This window comes from Lampris incognitus, chromosome 13 (genome assembly GCF_029633865.1).
Source record: "Lampris incognitus isolate fLamInc1 chromosome 13, fLamInc1.hap2, whole genome shotgun sequence".
Lineage (NCBI taxonomy): Eukaryota > Metazoa > Chordata > Actinopteri > Lampriformes > Lampridae > Lampris > Lampris incognitus.
Window position 1 is genome coordinate 16,776,856 of NC_079223.1, and position 25,881 is coordinate 16,802,736.

A 25,881-nucleotide genomic window follows, 5' to 3' on the forward strand; every position below is an offset into this window, starting at 1 on the left:
TACCCCTTGCATCCGCTGTCCTCTCTCTCATTCAAGCATAGGTATTCCGTTTTGCTCCTACTGACTTTCATTCCTCTTCTCTCCAGTGCATACCTCCAACTCTCCAGGCTGTCCTCAACTGGCACCCTACTCTCGCTACAGATCACAATGTCATCCGCAAACATCATAGTCCACAGAAACTCCTGCCTGATCTCGTCCGTCAACCTGTCCATCCTCATTGCAAACAAGAAAGGGCTCATAGCCGATCCTTGATGTAATCCCACCTCCCCCTTGAACCCATCTGTCATTCCAACCGCACACCTCGGTTGGTGGTGCTCTTCCGTGACTTGAAACCATACTGCTGCTCGCTAATCATCACCTCTCCTCTTAACCTAGCTTCTATTACTCTTTCCCATATCTTCAAGCTGTGGCTGATCAACTTTATACCTCTGTAGTTGCTACAGTTCTGCACATCGCCCTTGTTCTTGAAATAGGTACCAGTATACTTCTTCTCCACTACTCAGGTATCCTCTCACTTTCCAAGATTGTGTTATACAATCTAGTTAAAAACCCCAATGCCATCTCTCCTATACATCTCCATGCCTCCACAGGTATGTCACCAGGACTAACAGCCTTTCCATTCTTCATTCTCTTCATAGCTGCCCTCACTTCCTCCTTGCTAATCCACCGCACTTCCTGATTCACCATCCCCACATCATCCAACTTTCTCCCTCTCTCTCATTTTCTTAATTCATCAGCCCCTCAAAGTACTCCTTCCACCTTCTCAACACACTCTCCTCGCTTGTCAGCACATTTCCATCTCTATCCTTGATCGCCCTAACTTGCTGCACATCCTTCCCAGCTCGGTCCCTCTTGTCTAGCCAATCGGTACAAGTTCTTTTCTCCTTCCTTAGCGTCTAACGTTCCATACAACTCACTATACGCCTTTTCCTTTGTCTTTGCCACCTCTCTCTTCGCTTTATGCTGCGTCTCCTTGTACTCCTGTCTACTTTCTTCATGTCTCTGACTATCCCACTTCTTTGCCAACCTCTTCCTCTGTATGATTTGCTGTAGTTCCCCATTCCCCCACCAAGTCTCATTGTCTTCCTTCCTCTGTCCTGATGACATGCCAAGTACCTTCCTAGCTGTCTCCCTCACTATTTCTGCAGTGGTTGCCCAGCCATCCGGCAACTCTTCACTACCACCCAGTGCCTGTCTTAACTCCTCCCTGAACTCCACACAACAACGGGTTTGTTCTTTTTGTAATGTATAGTAGCTGAATTAATTTAAAAGTAGGCGAGTCTTATTTAAAGTAGGGTGACCAGATTTTCACAACCTCAAAGCTGGACCCTAAAAAGTGTACCGCACGTTCGTGCACGCGCACACGCATATGCACGCGCTCACAAGCTTGTCCGTCTCACCGGACATGATGGTGAATGGATGTTGAAAACCGGGACATTTGACTATTTTACAGATATTTGTCGGGACTCGGGACACCCAGTTTGAAACCGGGACAATCCGGACAAACCGGGACATCTGGTCGTAAAAGATGCGTTGTAAACAACATACGTGCGCAGAACGTGTGGCAAAACATGGCCGAGAAACAACTTGCGTACTAATGAAACTTACAGATGAAAGTGTATAAAACTTAAAATTAAACGGAGAAAAGTTAGAAATTTGAGAAAATGGCAGAGGGGAACCCTTAGGGACTTCTAGGACTTCAGAGAAGGCCCAACATGTCAATGCTATATTAAAAATCTTTCATTTAATAATAATTATCTCTTCTAATTCTAACTTTAGCCCTAGTTTCAATCAAGTTTCTTCAGTAATGAAAGGGTTACAGTCCTGAAACCATGAAAATCGAGTTATTCAATCAGATTTTGTTGTCATTGTCTCTTGGCAGAGAACGAGTTAACTGGCTGGCTCTGTCATTGGTTAGGACTACTAGAAGTCCTGTGCTTGTGTTTATTTAGAAAGTGACAGGTGAATCAGCACATTACTAATGTTAATAAAGTAACTCTGCCATCAAACTTAGGTTAGAACTAGCTCAGCTCATTACATAAAATGAGAGAACAGGTTAATACACTCAGTAGCTTTCTCTTCCCCTCTTTCTCTTGTCTTTTTTTCTATCTCTGTTTGTGTTCGTTGCAGGCTACATTGACTCATTAATCTAGCAGATAAGACAAGGATGAGAGGAGTGAAAATGAAACAGAACATGGCCAACCACAATGCAAGCTCCTGGCTAATCACTGCCAAACAGATAATGGCAGATGACAATTAACCCCTTCGTGGCAGCATCACATCAGTGTGCCAGAGGTCATATCAACCCATTCTGAGGGACACCTGTGAAAAAAACATTTATAACTATGTTTCTTAACGTTATGAATATTTTTCAAATTAAACGTATAGATACATGCTCTGGCATGTCACGTTATTAGCTGTCAGTCAAACAACGTGCACAAAATGAACATGTACGTAAAAAATGCGAAATTAGAATTGACTTGTTGCTGGCAAACATTGGAATTATTTAAACCATTTATTTTAAGGAGATTTTTGCAAATATTTCGTAGACGTTGATTTCTCTTCAAAAGGATTTGAGAGAGAGAGAGGGAGAGAGAGGGAGCGAGAGAGAAAGAGAGAGGGCGCGAGAGAGAGAAGATAGAGTAATGTTTTAGTCCTTTGTAAACTGCTTTGGCAATGGCATACTTTCTGTTCATGCCAATAAAGCTATTTGAATTTGAATTTGAAGAGAGAGAGAGAGAGAGAGAGAGAGAGAGAGAGAGAGAGAGAGAGAGAGAGAGAGAGAGAGAGAGAGAGAGAGAGAGAGAGAGAGATTTAAAATTATCGGCCCTCAGAACCAAATGTATCTATTACAAACACATTTTAGGAGCTGTACTTGGCGTCCAAACTGATCTAGACGTTGCTTGTTGCATTTGACAGGCGGTCAATTGGAAGTGTACGTTTACAGACCGAACAACATTTCCCCCTGGTGGCTATTTTCCATATTGGCGCTTCCCTTCGCCCGCCGGCGTGTCGCAGCGTTGACAAATAAGAACTACAAATTCTGTCCCTAATGACTACAAGTCCCAGAGATGCCGCTAGCCTGAGTTGACGGAAGTGGAGGCCAGGAGTCTGTAGACTAGAGGGGGGCTCGTTGTGTGAACAAATAGACAGTTAGCGAGTAATGAAAGAAATAACAGTTAGGACCTCCCTCTCAAAATATACAGTGAGTATATCAAGCAGCCCACGTTTGGGAATGGATGACCGGTTGCGACCTGCGAGGTGTTTTTAATAGCTGGTTGTAGAGCAACCGGAGTCTTGTTATTATTGATTTAGCGTCAGTTGCAGGTGAAGTTAGCAGATGAAGTTATCCAAGAAACCACTGGATTCAGATGACGAGGAGGAGCGGCTGGGTGTTTACCAGAAAGAACTGAGAGGTAAATCCTGTCTGCGTTTGCTAACTCCTGGAGAGAAAAGCAGAGGGAAGGGACTAATTTTTAGCATCGATTGACGTAAATATGTCACACAAATTATGTCTTTCTCTGACGTAAACTTGTCACCATCGTGCCCTTATCAAGACGGCTCGTGTGCAGCTTGGATCATTTTTCAACACCTTAGAAAAGTTGCTGCTATAGATCAATGCGATGTGATGCTCTTATTTCCGTATCTACGAGGAGCCTGGCGCTTTACCGATATGATTCTTACAACGGCCGGGCAATACGCATGCGCAGTAGTCACCGCAAAGGTTGCAATGCACGGTAAATTGGGCTCATCAGTCATGTAAGGCTAAAGCTCTCACTGCTCAGTAGAAAACGAAATCTAGCAAGGCTCGACTTTTTGACGTCTCTTGAAGAAAAATATTCTAGTACATTTGACAAATAATATAACCTAGCCTGATTTAAAGGTAGACTTTGTAATGGTGTCAGATCAGCGGCCTCTAGGCAAATTCGTCACATTTATTTTCTGTACTTTGCTTACATGTTTTGTTTTGTCTGTGTGTGTGTGTGTGTGTGTGTGTGTGTGTGTGTGTGTGTGTGTGTGTGTGTGTGTATGTGTGTGTTGAGCGGGAATAGGGGGATGTGTTGTGAAAGTGGAGAGGGATACTTTCCACAACGACAGACACAGACAGAGGAAAGCATCCTCACCGGGAAAGCATATGAGCTTGTGACAGCTCTTGCTGTCAGGATGTGCTTTCCTAAGTTGGAAATATGTTAAAACCAAAGAAGAATTCGCAAGTAATGCTGCAGTTACTGCATATTTACTGAGCAAGTAAATGACGACTTGATTGTATTTTCCTTAACTTGGTCTAAGATGAACACATCTGGCTCTGGAAACAGAAACGGCACAGCTCCCCTCCACAACACTTCAAACTTTGAAAACTGGCAACTTTCAGATGGTGAGAGCAGTCGTGCACTGATATATTTTCAGATAGGGGTGCTTTCCTTTGTCTGCCATTGTGAAAATTGTTCTCCCACACTCTCACAACCCTTCCCCTATTCCCACTCAACTCAAACACAAGAAAGACCAAACATGGTATACTTTTTTTTTTTAAAAATCCAGCAAAGTGCCCCTGACCAAGACAGTGGAAAGAAGATCTGGATTTGGTCCCTGGATGCTGCAGCTGACCATTGCTCCTGTACAATAGGATGGGTTAAATGTGGAGGAAAAAATCGTTTTAAGAATACAATTTGTTCTTTCTCTTGGAGAATCTTTGTTTAAAGACTTCATAGACCACTGCCTTATTTCCATGGGTGACATAACTATTTTGGTCTGGTTCTCAAGGGAGCACCTGCAGATGTTGCTTGGTACTCAGTCTTTACACAGCACGGTTATCCTGCAAGCTGCCATCACCACTGCCCTCCTGGCTACTCTCCTCACTGTCTTCCTCTCTTTCAAACATGGCAGATGAAGAGGTAGGCCTACTTCTTTCTGCCTGGTTGAGTCTGCGATTAGCTGTTTGCATCCATAAGTCAACAGCTGGCTTCAGATCAAAAGTCTCTGTTGTCATCTTAGACAAGTGGATGTGCATCAGGGATGAGAGGCGAGAGTCTGACAGGCGGGATCTGTACTTGCTTTTTATTATATTGAGATGTGAAAATCCCCTCTCACATGCAGCACTGCTCAAGGGCAGTGTAAGGGACAACAGAAGGACTTTGTGAATGTTGGAGCAACTCTCTGGATTACTTATCTTAACTGTGTTGACCAAGTCATACACAGAGGAGGCTGCCGAACGTTTGCCTGCTTGCTTTAAATGCATCCATTCTCTTACAATGGAGTCTCTGTCAACAGACAAGCTGGCCTGATATGTCTGGAGGATGTTAGTAAGTGTTGTGTTGCCAAAACTGTGAAGATCTTGCATTTCTTGAGGCCAAGTTGAAGGATCAAAAATTTAAAATTGATCACATGAGTTAAGGAATTTAAATCTGCTTTCAAACTCATGAATTAGATCTCTCAATATATCAGCCTTGTCCCTGTCAGCATTTAAAACAGTCTCTTTCCTGTACTTGCCTTCATTGTCAAGCAATAGTGTCAGCTGTCCAGCAGCTACCATGAGCTCCTCTTTGCATTCACCAAGTCAGTTTATCTTGCTGGAGCCTGAGGGAGGTGAACTGTAAAATGTTTCCAGTGTCAAGCATGTTGGCTAGGAAACGCTGAAAACACTGTGCAGATATGTTTTAGGTTACTTTCATCACTTGTAGCCACTTGAATTTGAATGGCAGGTAATACCCTCCATATTTTCAACAGTCTCTTGCCTCCGTGCAGACCATCTGATGTTGTGAAACTTTTTTATTTTCACAAAGGCAATGCCATTCTCATCACATATCTTCTTTAGTCATTCTCTTCTTTTTGTGCCCCCTCTCTGTAAATTAAAGCTCAGCAACTTGACAACGGAGCAATTAAATATCTCACAGTATGGTACCATGTGATCAACTGACTTGGTGCAGTTCTCGAGGGTGTGGGCAGAACACAGAATATGCACAAAGTAATCGCCGATCGCCACCATCTGACAATTTGGGAACGACCCCATCGTAAACTCCAACATTGACTGCTGCTCTGTCTGTACACACTGAGACCAACTTCCTGTTCCACCGATCCCCTAAACCACAAGTATGGAAGAGCTGCTCCAGTCCATTCACTATATCCTGTACCATTTGGTTCACACCCAAATTAATTAATCCAAGGAAATCTGAGGTAAACTCTCTGTAGCTAGACACAGACACAATATACACAATTTCTTGCTCCACTTATGTCTTCTGATCCATCAAAGAGCACGCCCCAAAATTCAGCTGCCTTCACTTTTTCCACTCAATTCTAAACTGATTGTCTGTCCGATGCTCTGCATGATGTGGGTCCCCCCTTCTTGTGAATGATATGCACTTCCGACATTAACTCCAAGCCTCTTGAAAAGCACACTATCCTCCTCATATGAACGCATTGGGCGTGCATGTTACACTTTGTGAAAGGCCAATAGAAAAATATGACACAGTGTTTGACGCTGTTCTTCATTGAGTTTGTCCTGCCACGTGTCACGAGGACGTGTGGATTTCTGATCCTGGCTGCACCTGTTATCAGTAGTTTGCACTATGTCCATGTGCTCTTTAGTCTTCTCGTGTTTTTCAAAAGCTGGATGACTGAAATTTTTTGTCACTATATAAAAGGTGCCGCTTTTATCCACAAGATTGGGATTTTCACGGCATATTTTGCACCACATCTCTATGCGGTCATCATCTGTTTGGGGCCAGGCTACTTCCTGTAGCCACTTTTCCACGAATACATGTTTTTTATGTACAGGTTCAGTCTGGCATTTCTTTGGAGGTGGTGCAACACCAAAGTAATTACTTAATGTAGCTTGCTTCTTGGACATTTTGATGAATGGATGAAAATCCTAAAACCAGAGAAAAAATGTTAACATTAAGCAGTTGTAACGTAGGCTAGCGATTTGCTGGAGCTCAAGGTTTAACAGTTAACCTTGCTAACTTGAAAAAAACGAACGCATACACTTAATCAAGAACGAAGGCTAAAAGTTGCACGATTAACAACTGATTATTAAAATCGACACATAATGACTTTCTTACCAGTGATATATATTTCCACTTCCGGTGTGGGAAGATGGTGTCGCAAATTCATGTTTGCAGCGCCCTCACCCAGTACCCGTGTGGGAAGATGGTGGTGCGAATTCACGTTTGTGGTGGCCTCACCCAGTACCGTCCATGCAGTGTCTTTGTCCACGTCTGTGTCTAAGTTTGTCTTCGATTGATGGCTGGGAGAGCTGGCGCTGGATCAACTGGGAGAGCTTGGTCTGCTGCATCCTGTGGGCCCAGGGACCACGGCCCTATCTGGAGCTGTACTTGAAGCGGTAACACTGAGGGCAGTCTGACAGGATGCGGAAGTGGGGCAGGCTAAGCTAACTGCCAGCCCATGCAGACTGGCAGATCCGATAACACCGAGGGTGGTCTGGCGGCGGCCTCGCCTAGCCTTGACTGTGTTTGGAGTGTTCTTGTGTGGAGTGCGGGGAGGTGTGTCGAAGGTGTCTGGCTGGGAGAGCTGGCGTTGGATCGGCTGAGGGAGCTTGGTCTGCTGCATCCTGTGGGCCCAAGGACCACGGCCCTGACCCGAGCTGTGCCCAAAGAGGAAACACTGAGGGTGGTCTGACGCCTTGGAAGCGGGGCAGGCTAAGCTAACTGCTAGCCCATGCAGACCGGCAGTTCCAGCAGTCATCCTTGCTGGCGTTTGTTCTCATGGACAGTGAATGTTTTTTTTTAAGTTTAGGTATATGTGTTAGTTTGGATATATGTGTTCTTGTAGTTCTTGGATATGTGTTTTTGTCTTTGTGTTGCACTGCTGTGGGCTGGGGGAAATTATGTTTCATTTGAAATGACAAATAGTGTTTCTGATTCTGAGTCTATATGGAGAAAATCGTGTTGTTTCTGTAATTGTTTCCCAGACGTGTTGGTACGCAAAAGCGCCTCTTTTCATATAATCTGCTGCTCCTCATTTATTTTGACCACGCATGCATGCACACCTGCGCACCAGATATGTGCACCTCTGCTTATTTCCACCTGTAAAATCACTGCTAGAGTGGTGAAGTCTTTGTAATTGAAGCTTTGAAAGTCAAAAGCCGCCTATATCTGGTCAAATTATTGAAATCTTTTTCATTTTTTTGATATTGGAATTCATATTGTGAAAAACTAAAATATTCAAATGCTGATATTTTTCAGTATCATTTGGTCCTAATCCTCACAGAAGCCCCCAAAGATTTGATGAGCATGCTCATGTGTGTGACTTGTTTCCAGAGCGTGCCAACCGGAGTATCCAGCAGCTAAGCAGTGCTCTGACGCTGCGGAGCCTCGATGGAGAGGAGGCGGAGGGGGGCAGAGCCCACCGTGTGTCTGCTGAAGAGGATGAGGCTGCGTTGACCCATAGGACACAGAGTGAAGCAGGTGTCAATTGATCTTCCCCTATGACACACGGTCATGATGTTGGATGTTAATCACAGCTTGTGTAGCCTACACAAACTGGGATTAACATCCAACATCATAACCATGGGTTAGACATTCAAGCTGGTCACAACCATCAAGCAGATAGCTGATGATTATCACTGTCTATTTTTGCTGGGTGATATGGAAAATATTGTTATCATGATAATCGTAAGGGATATTACACAATATTGAGATAGTTATAACGAAAACTATCTGCTATATGCAAGAATACCATATTTAAGAATCCAACTGAGGTTCGTCACATTGAGCTGTTTGGTAATGTAATGATACTGTATCAGACCAAAATATTTCAGACCTCATTTTTTAAAGAAATTCTAGATAATAGATTCATCAGATTCAGATTCAGACAACTTTATTTATCCCAGAAGGGCAATTCAGTTCCACAATCTACCTAGACCATACACAAATTCACAGACAAGCGGCAATCAGCAGTTTTTCAGAGAAAACATATAGATCAGTACATGAGAAAGAGATGCACACTGGCACCCTCGTGTGGACATGCATGCAGACCCACACAAGGACCAGGCAAAGAACAAAAATTCACACAATTTAAAAGAATAGAACAAATAAAAAAACAAATGAAGTATCCAAAGATGCATTGCACGTTACATTTCACCACTACATAAAGTGAACATATAGGCGTACAAGCCATGTGAAAAACAGACAAAGGTATAAACCAAGTATTGTGGTTTAAAACAAAATAAAGGTGGCACGGTGGCACAGTGGTTCACACGGTAGCTTCACAGCAAGGAGGTCCTGGGTTCGAACTCTGGGTTAGTCCAACCTTGGGGGTCATCCCGGGTCATCCTCTGTGTGGAGTTTGCATGTTCTCCCCATGTCTGCGTGGGTTTCCTCTGGGTGCTCCAGTTTCCTCCCACAGTCCAAAGACATGTAGGTCAGATGAATTGGCTGTACTAAATTGTCCCTAGGTGTGAATGTGTGTGTGTGTCGGCCCTGTGATGGTCTGGCGGCCTGTCCAGGGTGTCTCCCCGCCTGCCGCCCAATGACTGCTGGGATAGGCTTCAGCATCCTTGCGACCCTGAGTAAGGATAAGCGGTTTGGATAATGGAACGGAATGGAACGAAATGAAGCATTAATTTAAAATGACTACTCCCGGCATTTAACAGCCTGATAGCAGAAGGAACGAAGGACTTAGAATAGTGATTTGTTTTCCTAGGGGGCACTTTATAGCGCTGGCCTGAGGACATTACAGTGAATTCACTGACAGGACATGGTCAGATTGGCTAATAATTCCTTTTGCTTTCTGGGCCACATGTTTCTCCCAGAGGGAGTACAAGTCTCTCTGCTGGACTCTGATTATCTTGGAGCAGACCTTAACAGTACTGTTTAGGCTATTCCTGTCCTAACTCAGTTAAAGGAGTTAAGCTTCCACAGTAAGTGAATTCTTTGTTGTCCACGCTTGACAATCGAATCTGTGTTCACATCTAATTTGAGTTGGGAGTCGAACACGGTTCCCAAGTACTTAGTATATAAAAGTGTCAACAATTTGAACATCCTTGCCATGTATAGTGCTAGCTTTGGGTTTATTTCTGTTTCTCCTAAAATCAATGATAGGTTCCTTAGTTTTTGACACATTAAGGTCAAGGAAGTTAAGGTCAAGGAAGTTATCATTGCACCAGTCAACAAAGGCAGGTAGCGCACAACCGTGATATGACTCTGAGCCGTGAAGAAGAGACAAAAGTGCGGTATCGTCAGAGAATTTCACCAGGTAGCTACTCTCTTTAGCTGGGGTGAGCCCATGTTTGAGACTAGGACATTGGGCATAACCCCATTAACTAAAACCTGCTGGATTCTGTCTGTTAAAAAGTTTAAAATCCACATTAAAAGCTGATCCATCCATTATCCAAACCGCTTATCCTGCTCTCAGGGTCGTGGGGATGCTGGAGCCTATCCCAGCAGTCATTGGGCGGCAGGCGGGGAGACACCCTGGACAGGCCGCCAGACCATCACAGGGCCGACACACACACATTCACACTTAGGGGCAATTTAGTACGGCCAATTCACCTGACCTACATGTCTTTGGACTGTGGGAGGAAACCAGAGCACCTGGAGGAAACCCACACAGACACGGGGAGAACACACAAATTGCACACAGAGGACAACCCGGGACGACCCCCAAAGTTGGACTACCCGGGGCTTGAACCCAGGACCTTCTTTCTATGAGGCGACCGCACTAACCACTGCGCTACCGTGCCACCAAAAGCTGATCAGGTAAATTAAAATAAGCAAGCCGCTCGATCAAAATGTGAGGTTGCATCTTGTTAAAAGCCGAAGAGAAGTCAGCAAATAAAAGTCTCATGTGAGACTTTTATTTGCTGACTTCTATTATTACTTTTATTTACACATGAGGTTTCTTCAGGTGCTAATATACTCTGTCGAGGATAAAGGGGTTTGCATCCTCCACACACTTGCCAGCTTGATAAGCAAACTGCAAGGGGTCTAGTTTGCCATCAACTAGGGAGACAACCTCATCTTTTAAAATTTTCTCAAAGTTTTTCATTGCAAGGGATATAGATGTAAGTGCAACAGGTCTAAACTCATGTAGTTCTCTGGAGTTTTTTGATTTTGGAATAGGGATATAGTGGAAGTTTTCCAGATTGAAGGTAACTTAAGGTAAGGTTATTCTCTTTTTAGACAATCACCACTGAAAGATGATGAATGGTGATATTGAATTGTTGCCCAGTCCTGCTGATGATTGCTTATGTGTTTGACTCCGGAAGGACACTTCCAGTTTATGGCATGCGACTTGATGTCGTTGTGAGTGTGACTCCTCACAAACCTCCAAAAATGTCTTAAAATTAGCTTAAACGACACCTGAAGTACAATGAGTGATTAAATATTTTTGTTAAGTGGTATGAATCTGAGATCAGGAGTGGTTACTCAGGACTTTCGAGCTAAAAACAAGATAAAGGAAATGCACAGGACAAACTAATGAAAAGAAGAAATTTAAGGGAGTAGCCTCGAACAAAGGTTCAAAATGATGCTGACGGATTTAAAGAGGATATTTCCAAGCAAATTAGGGAACTCCAATCAGAGTTCGAGAACTTTTCCAGAGATGAATTAAATATGAAAGGACATAAAAGTAATCCGCTCCAATCTAGGAGTGGCTGCAAGTAACATCGAAGAAGCCAAGCAAAGAATCCATCAGTTGGAAGAGAGAGGTGCCTACAAACATAGCTTAAAACACCTGCTACAGGAACAAAAAAAAGGTAGATGGATTTACCAAGTGGAAGAAGATGCAGAGGGGGCTGAATTGGTGGATTTTATCAGATCACTACTCGTGGAAAAGTTGGAGATACCCTGCGACACACTACACATGCTTGTAGTGCACTGTTCACTTGCTAAGAAGCTGCGACGAGAAGATGCAACGCCTCGGTCTTTTGTGGTTTGTTTGCTGCCGTGGAACACTCAGCAAAAAGTTCTGCAAACAGCCTGGTCAAACAAAGAGATTATGATCAGAGATAACCAAATTTACTTCTCCCAGGACTTTTCAAACAAGATATAGAAGGAAAGAAGCAGGTACGCTTCTATAAGAAAACACCTGAAGGAAAAAAACGTGAAATCACATATAATATATCCAGCCAAACTTAAGGTTTTCGGAGATGGTGGGTCTACGACCTATGACTCCCTGGAAGACGCGCACCTACAGGAGCAGGGAATAATTGCTACTGCTGAGGCTATACCATGCTCCGGTGCGCGACACAACAGCCCAAACCATCCCATTCCAGAAAGCGCATGGCCAGAGGAACGGTGGAGATGGGGAGACTGCGGCCGGCCTTGTGAAAGACCTTAAGGTATGACTGTAAAAGTGACTGTTACACCTAAGAATTTGAGCTACCTACTCAAACCCAGTGGACTTGGACATTGAGCTTTATAGGCTAACTCTTTTTGTTTTTCATGTTGAACTGGGTCTACATGGCCCAAGGACATAATGGGTGCTACTGTTGCTAAAACTAAAGGAACATTTTAGAATATCTTGGGCTTGGAAGAGAAGATGTAGGCTATTATTAATGTTTGAATTCATTTCCCCACTCCCATTAGAGGTTTTGAACCCATTTATGAACTTTGCACATAAACACAGATTAAAGGGGGTTGTGAAGGAAAAACCGTTCTTTTTTTTTTTTTTTTTATAAATTTTTTTCTGATTTTTCCCTTTTTTCTCCCAATTTAGTGGCCAATCGATCCCTGTTTTAATTCAAACACCCACCCTCGCACTGTATGCGTTCTCCAACTGCATCTCTCCGGCCGGCAGTCTCGAAGGAGACCGCCTCGCCACTTTCGTGACAAGGCGACTCCAAGCCGAACCACTGTTTTTCCGACACACACAGAGACGCATTCACGTGACGAACACAAGCCGACTCCGCCCCCCTCCCGAAGACAGCGTTGCCAATGATCGCTGCTTCGTCGAGTCCGGCCATAGTCGGATCTGACGAGACCGGGGCGCGAACCCCAGTCCCCAGTGGGCAACTGCATCGACACAGAGCCGATGCTTAGACCGCTACACCACCGCGGACCGACGGAAAAACCGTTCTTTATTTAAAATAATGTGGCATGGTTTGTTTTTGTTTTTTTTCTCTTAGAATAATATGTAGGCTAAACCATTTCAATTTTCTGCCCTCATTGAGTAGAGTTTTGAGTTCTGATGTGGGGTTTCATTGAGGCTAGGGGTGAATTGAAGAAAAGAAGGAAAATGAGAGGAAGTAAAGAATGGAAGAAGAAAAATAACATGAGTTAGGTGTTGGAGATTTGTTTGACTGTTTATACAAATTAGCCACAGAGAGACCTACTGGGAATGACTTTACTCGCATGCTTTTCATCACACAAATATGGGCAACTTTAGTGCTGCATTCCAGACAACTCTTGAGACCGAGATTGTCCGACCTCCTATTGGAAAAAGTACAATGGAACACCACTCAAAGTCGGAGTTCCTCCTTGTAAACTCAGGACAAATCTGTCTACCCTGACTTCATGGAGAAGCAGCTGTCTGACATCACACAACAATGGCAGCACCCATGGAGGCGCACAGTGTTAATGGTAATCCATCAACTAAGGCAACGTAAAGTATATTTACCTGTATTTAATTAAAATGATACATACTATCATATAATAAAACCTGTTCTGCGTTTAAATTGATGTCAAAATATGTCGACAGTGTAAATAAGTAGCTTGTTATGTACAAATGTTCTCTGCACAAAAGTTATTCCTCTGTTTTGTTTATATATGCAAGGAGGCTGCATTGCTGACAATTCAAGTGTTTATACACTTGCCAAACAAACACCAGTTTGTCACGGTCAGCGATGTTTTTTGTTTATGGTTGGCATTGTGCACCTGGAACGCTTGGAGGTCGTAAACTGGAAATTTCAACTGGGAAATTCCGACCTCGGACTTTAAATGGAACGCAACATAAGTCCCATAACTACAGCCACAACCACCATCTTATGGCAGGGGTTACTTAATAATAACCTCTGCTTCCACATAACTGCAATAATGTGGAATAGTTTTTGTAACCGCATAGAGGTTGCAGTAATTGGAAGCTCATCGTTGGCTGTTTTGTTAGTCTTGTGTTGTTTTTTTCTTTGCAGACAATTTGTTATGAATGTTTTTTTTTCAGCGTAAACACTTTGAATACATATAAAGGGAAAAAAGGTCTTCAAAGCAGTTCAATGGGGAAGCTTAAATTTATCTCTGTCAATACAAATGACCTAAATAACCAAATAAAAAGGAAGTGGACACTCGAAAAACTTGAGAAAGAAGGAGGAGAAATTATTTTTTTTCAGGAAACACTTGGGCCAAGGCTAATTTCTCCAATTTTGCATGTTCCACTTTGCTCAAGTGTTTTCCTCCCCCCACACATCAGCTAAAAGAGGAGTTGTGGTTCTCATTAAAAATAATGTTATGTTTAGTAAAAAAAAATGTATCAGAGATAAGGATGGAAGGTTCGTGTTTCTAACTGGGGGAAATAGAAGATCAACACATAACTTTCATTAATGTATACAATCCCCCTAGAAAAGGAACAGATCTGAAAAGAATCCTATCCTCGCTAATGACAGGGGCGAAGGGAATAATCATTATGGGGGGAGACTTCAACCTGGTCGAAAGTCGACACTCAAAGTAGAATAAAACCTTAACTCAGAACAAGCAGCAGTGTTATTGAGAAAAGCTCAAATACAGTTGGGACTATTAGATGTCTGGCATTTTCTACACCCCCAACAGAAGTCCTTCACCTTTTACTGTGATGCACATAAGGTCTGTTCGAGACTAGATTATTTTTTCATGTTTAAAAATTAGATTTCAAAGGTTGCAAAATGTGAAATGTTACCCATAACTACGTATAGCAAACCATGCAATTAAACTTGAAGAGAGGACAAAGGGAAACTGTATGGAGGTTAAACACTGCCTTGCTTGGTGATCAGTGTTTCAAGGAGAAAATAAAATGTAGCATGAAGTCTTATTTGGAGATAAATGATAATGGAGGAGTGACATACTGTGGGAATCACAGAAAGTTGAATCAGTTCATCTGGACACAACGTTTATTGAGAGGAACGTTTCATCACTCATCTCGGTGACCTCTTGAATCTCAATTGCCTGCAGGTATCCCCACCCTTATTTTATTTATTTATTTATTTATTTCAGATCCCCATTAATCACTCCCCCAGCAGCGACTATTCTTCCTGGGGTCAAACAGTACAACAGTTAAAAACAATACAGTTAAGAACAATTCCTTATAAACAATACAGTGGCATAATGACCGAAACCAACAATCAGTTTCATATGCAAATTGCCCAAACCATTGACTAGAGTTACAATGGCCATGTGTACTATTCACAGAGAACAGGGGAATAGTTCAAATCACAGCATTGTAAGATGGCAACAGCAGCACTATAAAGCCACTTTATTTTCTCATTGTACAAGTGACAATTAAATTTAACATTTAACCCGTCCTATTGTATAGGAGCAATGGGCAGCTGCAGCGCTTGGGCACCAACTCCAGTTCTTCTTTCTATTGCCTTGGTCAGGGGCACAGACAAGAGTATTAACCCTAACATGCATGTCTTTTTGATGGTGGGAGGAAACGAGCACCCAGAGGAAATCCACGCAGACATGGGGAGAACATGCAAACTCCACACAGGAAGGACCTGGGATGTCCTGGGGTTCGAACCCAGGACCTTCTTTCTGTGAGGCAACAATGCTAATCATTGGGCCACCATGCTGCCCTAGTGTAACATCAGGGAAACCAAACAGACACTAGCCAAGAGGATGGCACAACACAAGAGCTAACGCATTGGGCCAGGACTCCACAGTCTACACCCATCTACAGGCCAGTGGCTACTTTTTCAAGGATAAGAGTGTGCACATCATTGATAGGGAGGAACACTGGTTTGAGTGGGGAGTCAAAGAGCCCATCTATGTGAAGAGGGAACGACCATCCCTGAACCGGGGGAAGGGGGCTAAGAGTACATCTGTCATCATCTTTCAATGCTGTGATTACAACTATTCCCCAATCCAGAAAGGTAAAACTGGGAGGAGTCCTGGAAGTGATGGATTTACTAATGAATTTTACAATGAGTTCAGGTATCTAGTTTCTCCCATCCTATGTAGGGTTTTCAACGTGATCCTACAAACAGGAAACTGGCCAGACCCATGGAATTTGGCAATCATTACTGTTATACCTAAAGAAGGAAAAGACCTGACAGAATGTTCATTGTACAGACCAATATCCCTCTTAGAAATAGATCAAACGCTTTTTACATTAACTACAGCAAACAGACGGTCACATATACTAACATAATTAACCCAGATCAAACAAGATGCATTACAGATTGCCTTTTAGGTGACAATGTGCGGCATACTTTTGTCATACAGCAAAAATTAAGCATCAAATATTGACATTGCTTTAGATGCTGAAAAAGCCTTTGATTGGGTGTCATGGCCCTTCTTATTCAGAACAAACCTTTATTGAATTGATGAATGGAATGTATAAAGAACCAAATGCAAGAGTAAGAGTGAATGGGACCCTTTCTAAGAGTTTTACTTTAAAAGGGGAAAAAGATAAGGGGACCCATTATCACCACAAATATTTGCTTTATGTATAAAACCCTCAGCTAAAAGCATTAGGAAAAATAGGAGGATAAAGGGTCTCACAATAAAGGAAAACAAACATTAACTAGCACTGTATGCAGATGATATTATAGTGTACCTCACAGACATAGATAACTCACTACCTGTGCTATTAGATGAAATTACAAACTATGGTATTCTGTCTGTCAGGCTATAAGCTAAATTTGAATAAAACGGAAGCTATGGAAATTGGTATCCACTTGGAGAAAGACTGCATAACTACTCTATATGTGTATGATCTCCCACTCACCCTGTTTCGGGTGTTGTGTGTCTTCCTCAAGCTCGGGTCCTCTACCAGAGGTCTGGGAGTTTGGTACAAAACCTGTGATGGCAGACCAACTGCCCAGTTTGCTCTGTTGATAGTGTTCTTATGATACATTTAGTTATGTTTTGTCGAGTGTTTGTGCTCACATTTGTGCACCTATACCCACCGCATGTCATTATTTATTTCAGTCAATCAGCTGAAGATCCTTCTACAAAAACAGCGCAGAGAGATGTCCTCTCCTCTCTCTCCTTCAAAGAGACACTCTCCATCCAAGGTACACTGCTTCTCACAGGCTAAACATTTCATTGTGTTACAGACAGGAATCAAAGTCTGCTAACTGACAGGTGTTTTTTGTAGTCTAATGGAGATATCGAAACAGGGTTTTTTTCTGTTGTCACTCCGTTGCAAGGCAGTCCATGTTGCCTCACTTTTTAAAAATAAATGTCTATTGCGCTTTTGTAAAATATAAGAGTGCTAACAGGAAGCTGTCACAGGTATTTGTCAGAAAGTAAAATATATGTCCAGTCAACTTTTCCAGGGATAACTAAAAAGCTGACAGCCATGATATGTTGCAATAATACAACATTCTACATTTCATTCAAAATCTATTTCAAATAAAGTAGACTATATTTCCTAACTTTTGTTTGCCACTCTTCTTGTCCTCCTATCAGAGAGTCCAGGAGGAGGGACCTGCCAGTGTGCCTTTAGTTCAGGATTTAGTCCCAATTATTAACAACCAGTCAGAATATGTCCAGCATCTGGAAGCTGAGGTTAAGTTCTGCAAGGTGTGTTCACATTTGTGTGCATTTGCATTTTCACATATGCATGCATGCATGCATGTGTAGCCATTATACTCAATTGCAATAGATATTACCTGCGTCTAAGAATGAATTTGTTTGTGTGTGTGTGCGTGTGTGTGTGTGTGTGTGGGTGGGTGTGTGTGTGTGTGTGTGCGCGCGCGCGTGTGTGCGTGCGTGTGTGCGTGCGTGCGTGCGTGTTTGTGTGTGATCAGGAGGAGCTGCAGGGGATGAAACAACGGGTCGGAGTAGTAGTGATGGAGAATGAGAAGCTTCACCTCGAACTTAAATCCAAAACTATAGATGAAACCCTGAAAGATTACACCATCATAGACTCCACGGTACTGTTTGTGTGCAAGTGTCTTTGTGTGGTGTATTATTGTTTTATGTTTGAGATAGTGGGTTTGTGATAAAGATTTGACTATTTTGAGCCCATGTGTGATTATGATTTGATTGTGTTTGTGTGTGATGATGTACGTGATGGCGTAAATTTCTAATTAAATATTAATTAGAAACGAATTAATGTCTAATTAGGTACTTAAAGTTACCTACATGGTCATCTGCCCATATATCTTCACCAGGTAAATGAGAGTGCAGTAGCCAATGGTCAAAAAACCCAGACCATATCTGCTTACAGCATGCCACAGAGAACAGATGATCACACATGGAAAAATGAACTGGTAGGGATAACAGACATCTTCTTTGTTCTCTTACCGTTCTGTTCAGCTCTCATCTCATCTCATCTCATCTTGTCTCACTTCACCTCATTATTCACAGATATGTCAGTAATGTGTTTAATCTTAGTATATCCAGCCTGTTCTGAAATTGTGTGTGTGTTTCTGTGTGTGTTTACTAGGAGCAGTTGAAGGTAATTTATCAGGCCCAGACTGAAACATTGCAAGCCCAGGTTGCCTCCCTCAGGTCAGAACATTGCTCAGAGTCAGTGTACCTAATGCCATAGTTGTTCCCTCTTTTTTTTCTATTTTTTTTATTTTTAACAGTTATTTAACCAGGTAGTTACTTAGAGTTTAAGAACCTATTGGCCAAAGAATGACATCACCACTGGTTGTTTCAGACCAAGAAAAAAAGAAAATGCTGCAAAAACATTGTAAATTGCCATTTCTTGGCGAGATTTCAAAGGGGACCTTCATGACCAATTACAATTAATGGCTTTCTCTTCTCTAGTGAAATATGAAGAACAGATCTGGTCCCACAGTGCCACTATGCTATTGTTATCGCTCTCCCTCACCCCTTCTAGACTAGGCTGTTTCACACTTAGATTAGTTTAGATTTGATTTAATTTAATTTATTTTCATTATATTTTCTTTGTTGTCAACTCTTTGCTCTCGTTCATCTTTCTCATTCCTTCCCTATTCCTCACCTCCTTACCTCATCAGGAAGGACCTAGCGGTCAGTCAGAGGGAGCGAGAAGAGTTGAAGGCGCGTCTAAAGCACAGGGAGGTACAGGCTGCGGAGACGCTGAATGCCGACGGAGCTCCTCGTGTGGGAGGCCTATGTCTGAAGTGCGCCCAGCATGAAGCCATTCTGGCAGGGACACACACCAGCATGCATGTTCAGGCTATCGACAGACTCACCAAGTCAGTAGGAATATGCGAACACACGTGCGCACACACACAGATTTGATTTCTGAGTCAGTGACAAGTTAGACAAGGGGGATAACCTCTACATACATTGTTGTCTAAAATTTAAGTTAATTAGTTAAAACTTTACCCCCCCCCCCAATGAAACAAAGATATGCATTTGTTTTGATGGGTAGAATTTATTTGCATTCATCAAAAATCATCTTAAATATGGGTGTCGTCATGGCTTAGTGGTCAGCACTGCGCCGTCACAGCAAGAGGGTCTTGGGTTTGGTTCCAGCCTGCCTGTGAAGAGTTTGCATGCTCTCCCCATGTTTGTGTGGGTTTCCCTGAAGTATTCCAGTTACATTACATAACATTACAGTCATTTAGCGTACGCTTTTATCCAAAGCGACTTACAATAAGTGCATTTAACGTAGGAAATCAGGAGAACTACTAGTCATCAGAGGTCATAAGTGCATCTAAACAAGCATCTAAGAGCAAAACCAGTGCTAAAGAAAAAGTGCAAGAAAGAGATTTTTTTTCTTTCTTCCACAGACAGGCATGTGAGGTGAATTGGAGTCTCTAAATTGCCCATAGGTAGGTGTGTGTTTGTGTGTGTGTGTGTGTGTGTGTGTGTGTGTGTGTGTGTGTGGGGGGGTCTTAGATGGCAAGGTGTGGATTACATGGATGTAGACAATGGATGACAATGGATGGATGAGATCATCCTTTTGTGTGTGTATGTGTAAAGTTTCCAGTCTTTTCCAACATATAGCTAAATTAGGACTAGCAGACAGTGTGTAACATCCATAACTATCACTGTATAAATAACTTCTGTGTTTGCCTTTCTATTCATGCTTTCATTTGTGTGCTTTTTCTTCATTTGCGTGCGTGTATGAGTATTAATGTATTGTACGTGTCTGTGTTGTGTCTGCCCTGTTGTGTCACTGTACAGGGAGCGTGATGAGCTGGTGGCAGCCCTGTGTGCAGTGCGGGCCAGCCAACAGGAGGCCCAGCAGAGGGAGTGGGCAGCTTGTCTCCAGGTCAAACAGGCTGTGGAGATGACTGAGGAGGCCAACCTGCACAAGACTAGGGTCAGCAACACACAGTAGATGGTTGCACACATGCCACTGACAAAAAAGTCAGCTTTTCTTTTCTTTTCTTTTTTTTTGCCCCCCTTTTCTCCCCAATTTTATCCGGCCAGTTACCCCCACCGAGCCATCCCAAGCTGTCCTGATCTCTGCTCCACCCCCTCTGCCGATCTGGGGAGGGCTGCAGACTACCACATGCCTCCTCCGATACATGTGGCGTCGCCAGCCGCTTCTTTTCAGCTGACAGTGAGGAGTTTCGCCAGGGGGATGTAGCACATGGGAGGATCACGCTATTACCCCAGTGCCCCCTCCCCCCGAACAAATTCCCTGACCGACCAGAGGAGGCGCAAGTACAGCAACCAGGACACATACCCACATTTGGCTTCCCACCCGCAGACACGGCCAATTGTGTCTGTAGGGATTCCCAACCAAGCCGGAGGTAACACGGGGATTCGAACCGGTGATCCCCGTGTTGGTAGGCAACGGAATAGACCACTACACCACCCAGATGCCATGATTATTCTGAATTTAAAGGAAAACCTTTGTGTTTGCTGTGAGTGTTTGTGTGTCAAATGTCTCGATGGCAGGTAGCTGAAAAGCTGTGTGCAGATAATAAGATTTAAACCAACAGCAAATTATTCAAAGATCTTATACACAATACTCTCAATATTAGTAGTAGATTTAAACATGTCTGGAGTATGTTTGGTCACAGCTACTAAGGTGTTATTTGTACCCCTGGTAGTTAAAGCCTTTGCCTCTAATGCCTTCGATGACAGCATGTCTACAGGGTAACCTCCCTGTTTTGCTGCCTTGATTGTTTACATCCAAAGTCTAAGAGTTATGTGGACGTAAGTAAAATTTAACATATTGCTGATGTGTAGGTGGAGGTGCAGTGTGAGCAGTTGTCCAGAGAACTGGGTCGACAGAGGGAACGGCTGGAGAGGGAGGCTCAGGCCTTGCAGGAGAAACTGACTGAGGTCCGAGAAGAGGCTCGAGGCGAGGCCCGCAAGGAGAAGGAGGAACTGGCACGCACAGTAAGTCTGTGTGTGTGTGTGTGTGTGTGTGTGTGTGTGTGTGTGTGTGTGTGTGTGTGTGTGTTTTCTCAGTGCATGTCCCCATGTCTTTCTTATCTTTTCTTATTGTAATTCATTGCATTTTTTCTAACATTTGTCATCTTTGTACAGGTGTGTGCATGCATGCGTGCGTGCCTGGGGTTTGTTGTATGTAAATATGTGTGTACAGTAATAGGTACAGAAAAACCGAAAATGTGCATTTGTCATGTCGTCCTTTTGTCTGTGCATGTGTGTTTATGTATGAATGCTTTATGCCCACCTTTCACTCACATTTGTGTGTGTGTGTGTGTGTGTGTGTGTGTGTGTGTGTGTGTGTGTGTGTGTGTGTGTGTGTGTGTGTTTGTAAGGTGTCCAACCTTTCCCAGTGTGTGGCTGAGTTAGAAGGACAACTAGACAGAGCACACAGAGAGAAGACTTCATTGACCAATCAGCTCGATGATACCCTCTGCAAACTGACCAATCAAGAACAAGAAAGCACCAAGGTACTTAGTCAGAAAAGATTCGTGAGTATCGGAAACGTATGGGGGGATTTTAGTCCTTTCATAGCATTTTTCGACAATGAGAAAACCATGAAATGCTCCTCCAGAGGTAGATAGAGCCCCCTGTTGGACAAGGTTTTTATCCAGTCTTAGCTTTCCCCTCTTTTGTTTCCTCTGCACTCTTTCTCTAACTACTTTCCCACCTTCTCAAATATTTTTTAGTTGGTTGGGTATGATAATTTCTAATGAAGTAATTTATAGGAACATCAGATTATTCAGTTGTTTGAAACCCCCTCAAGTACATCCCTCGTCCAGTTGGGTTGTTCTGTCCTTGTATTACTTTTTATAATCCACTGGATGGCACCACAGCCTTCTGTATTTCAGCATGGTTCATTCTGGGTGTCAGGAAGAAGGTGATGTTCAGCACGAGTGCATAAGGCAGCAGAAAAGCATAAAGCAGTTGATGTTCTCATAATTAACTAATCAATTATATATAAGAAGAAACTCCGTCACGGGCTACTTTTAACAAGTCAGGGCCATATAAGAACATGTTCTGAACAAAGCTTGGCTAGGAAAGGTCTTTAATGCTGGGATTACTCCGACAAACAGTCCTATTGCAGTCGCAGCTGAGGTGACAAAGGGCAATTTATAAAAGATGACAGAGCCAAGTATCAATAACAGGAAGGTGACTGATAGTTACTGCTTTTGTTTCCTCATTTTTCTCGTCTAGGTATGTGTGGACCTGCGTTACCAGCTAAGGCAGGCCCAGCTGAAGAGAGAGGAAGCTGAGAGAGAGCTGCGAGAGCTCAGCGTGAAGACCAGCAGACAAACGGAGAAGGCTGAACAGGTCAGTCTGTCAGTCAGCGAGTTAGTCATCAGTTATTTTCCAAATGGTGAAGAACGTTAGCGTTTTACTTTTGGAACAGTTCGGGTGGGAAATAAATTAGGTAAAAAAAGATTTTTTTTTTTTTTGCATTTTAAACACTCCGAAATCTAAACTAGTCATCTAAGCTGATTGGTTCCCCAAGTTTAAAATGACAAATTAAATTCCCAGCAAAGCAAAATGAATATTACATTAGTTGAGTTGGATCGAAGCTTCCTTATCTTATCAGTATGCTTTTGTATTTATAGAAGCCATAAAAATTGGACCTCAGAAGACATCTTGTAATACAAATCCATACATATCTCATTTTATGAATATGAATTAAATATGTATTAAAACATTTCAATGGTTTAAGTGTCCCCTGTCTGACTACATCTTGCGTGTGTGTAGTAAAGGTCAACTTCATATGTTCTGCCCTGCTGCTTTCAGATTATAATTAACCTTGGTCATTTTACTGGTGTTTTTGTCTGATGGGGCATAAGGTGGCTTGTTGTGTAAGACCTTCTCATCACACCCCTCCCTACCCCCTCCCTTCTCTGTGGGACAGGAAGTGGAGAGGCTGAACTCAGAGCTGGTTGGCTGTCGGCAGCGCCTGGAGGCGGTCCAAAAGGATGGGAGCCAATGGCAGGCCGAAGCCCTGAGCCTGGCAGAACAGCTGGCAAATGCCCAGCGCCAACTGCACCTCACCAGGTAGTACCTAATCCTATTACACATGCCACCACACACACACACACACATACACACTAACACACATGTAGCGCTCCCCTCTGTCCAGCCCCAGCTCCAGCCCAGTCCAGTCCAGTTCAGACCAGCATACCAACTGTACCGCACCAGGTAACAGCTAATCCTATTATAATAGCCACACACACGTAAACACACGCGGGCACCACTGTGCCGTGGTCCCAACACCAACTGGACCTCACCAGGTCATCTCTAATCTTGTTAGGCATGGCACAACATAATGCAACACACACTCTCTTTCTCTCTCAAACACAGATACACAAACGCATATGCACATACTGCTCTGTACCACCAGGTTAGTGTCCAGGCCAGCAACAGCCTTGGTCAAGCCAAAATGGCGTCTGAGCCTTTTTTTTTTCCTGTGCCCGACATGTGCATGCAAACACACATACACACACAAGCACACATGGAGTAATGCGGCTGACGGTCACTAGACAGCCTGGCCTCGATGCCACCTGCCTGTACCCTGCACCCGTCCTCACCATAGGCACTACCGGCTCCTCTCCCTCCACCTCCCATTGTCTCCCTTCCTGTCCCTCTTTCCTCATGTCTTTCTGTCCAGGTTTCACCTCCTGCCTTCATCCCTTACTCTTTCCTTTGTCCTCAGTCCACCCTTACCCCCACCCCTTGCTATCCTCGGTTCTTTCATATCCCCTTAAACCCTCTTTTCCTTCCATCTTCCTCTCCACGCCTTCCTGTCTCTTTCAGTTTTTTTGTTGTTGCTCCTCTGTCTCTGTCTGTCTTTCTCTCTGTTCTCTTCTCCATCCATACCTGCATCCTTCCCTGCCTCCTTTCCTCCGTTCCTCCTTTCTCCTTCCATCTTTCCCCCTCTCTGTCCCTTCTGCCATCCACTGGCTGCTGTTCCCTTCCATGCCAGCCAGTGCCAGGGCCATACCAGCTCATGCCAGCCGCCCAGGGCACTCTCTCACCCCCGCAGCCCATAGTCGAGGTGTCTGAGGCGGGCACAGATGTGGCGTTGGTGCCCTGCAGTGCTGGAGACAGCGGGATGCAAGTGTGTGTGTGTGTGTGTGTGTGTGCGTGTGCGGGTGCGTGTGTGTGCGTGCGTGTGCCTCTGTCGGTCTGGCAGAGTATGTGTGTCCACCCCTGCTCCCGGCTCTGATCTGTGTTTAAGTGTGTTTGTCTGTCAGAAGGCCAGCGCTAACACATTGGCCGCATGGTGTTATACTGCTGTGTGTACGTGTGTGTGTGTGTGTGTGTGTGTGTGTGTGTGTGTGTGTGTGTGTGTGTGTGTTTGTAAAGTACGAGGAGGTGGGAGGTATGGGTGTGTATTCCAGGCAGCTGTAGAGGATGACATGCATGTAAATGTGGCAACATAATGACATTGACCTGTACAAGGGGGCTAAACCAGCTCCCTAGTGAAAGAGTGTATGTATGTATGGTTTTGGATGTGTGTGGCTCTGTTAATAAGGGACTCATTCAGATTCAGTTTTGTTTATCAGGTGTGAAATACAATGTTTTGATGTACAGGTTATGGAGGAGTATTTCCACTTAGACCGGGCCTTTAACTCCTCTTTCAGGTTCACATGTTCACATAGTGGTCTATTTCGTTGCCTACCAACACAGGGATTGCCGGTTCGAATCCCCGTGTTACCTCCAGCTTGGTCGGGCGTCCCTACAGACAGACACAATTGGCTGTGTCTGTGGGTGGGAAGCTGGTTGTGGGTATGCGTCCTGGTCGCTAAACTAGCGGCTCCTCTGGGCACCTGTTCGGGGGGAGGGGGAGCTGTGGGGAATAGCGTGATCCTCCCACGCGCTACGTCCCCCTGGCGAAACTCCTCACTGTCAGGTGAAAAGAAGTGGTTGGTGACTCCACATGTATCGGAAGAGGCATGTGATAGTCTGCAGCCCCCCCCCCCCCGGGCTCGGCAGAAGGGGTGGAGCAGTGACCGGGACGGCTCAGAAGAGTGGGGTGATTGGCCGGATACGATTGGGGAGAAAAAGGGGGGGAGGGGAGATTCACATGTTCATAGTTGATGTCAAAGCAGTTAGTTTCATGCCCACTTTCTTGACAAAGCATTGTGGACAAACAGTACAGTCACATTAGCGATCAGAAACAGTGGATACCAATAAAGATTTTAGAAAGCAATAAAGGTCTGGACTTTGAAAATGAAAGAGGTCTAGACTTGCAATTTATATTCTGTGACTGCATTGCCGCAGAGTCACTGAGTATTTTTTATGAATGTAAATGGGAGAGTTCCCACCCAGAATAACCAGTTTCATGTAGAACCTTTGGTCGGGTTCAGTGTCATGTCCTTGCAGAGTTCCTGGCTGCCTGGTCATCGTTGACTGTTAGTCTGAGTCATTTACCTGCACTCTGCTCACAGATGCCAGG

At 43.8% G+C, this 25,881-nt stretch overlaps 2 protein-coding genes across 2 annotated transcripts in view; one reads left to right on the forward strand and one right to left on the reverse strand.

The window, feature by feature from the left end:
• The window catches only part of cep170aa (centrosomal protein 170Aa), a 350,414-nt gene that overhangs the window by 262,353 nt on the left and 62,180 nt on the right, over positions 1–25,881 (reverse strand). The window lies entirely within an intron of this gene.
• The window catches only part of sdccag8 (SHH signaling and ciliogenesis regulator sdccag8), a 79,394-nt gene continuing 56,617 nt past the window's right edge, over positions 3,105–25,881 (forward strand). The window contains exons 1-13 of the mRNA XM_056291291.1: positions 3,105–3,416; positions 8,274–8,420; positions 17,073–17,158; positions 17,556–17,669; positions 17,897–18,022; positions 18,263–18,361; positions 18,538–18,602; positions 19,079–19,279; positions 20,217–20,355; positions 21,234–21,386; positions 21,773–21,907; positions 22,635–22,751; positions 23,335–23,477. Of these exons, the coding sequence (XP_056147266.1) occupies positions 3,341–3,416; positions 8,274–8,420; positions 17,073–17,158; positions 17,556–17,669; positions 17,897–18,022; positions 18,263–18,361; positions 18,538–18,602; positions 19,079–19,279; positions 20,217–20,355; positions 21,234–21,386; positions 21,773–21,907; positions 22,635–22,751; positions 23,335–23,477 (1,601 nt within the window). The 5' untranslated portion in view covers positions 3,105–3,340. The remainder of the gene's footprint in view (positions 3,417–8,273; positions 8,421–17,072; positions 17,159–17,555; positions 17,670–17,896; positions 18,023–18,262; positions 18,362–18,537; positions 18,603–19,078; positions 19,280–20,216; positions 20,356–21,233; positions 21,387–21,772; positions 21,908–22,634; positions 22,752–23,334; positions 23,478–25,881) is intronic.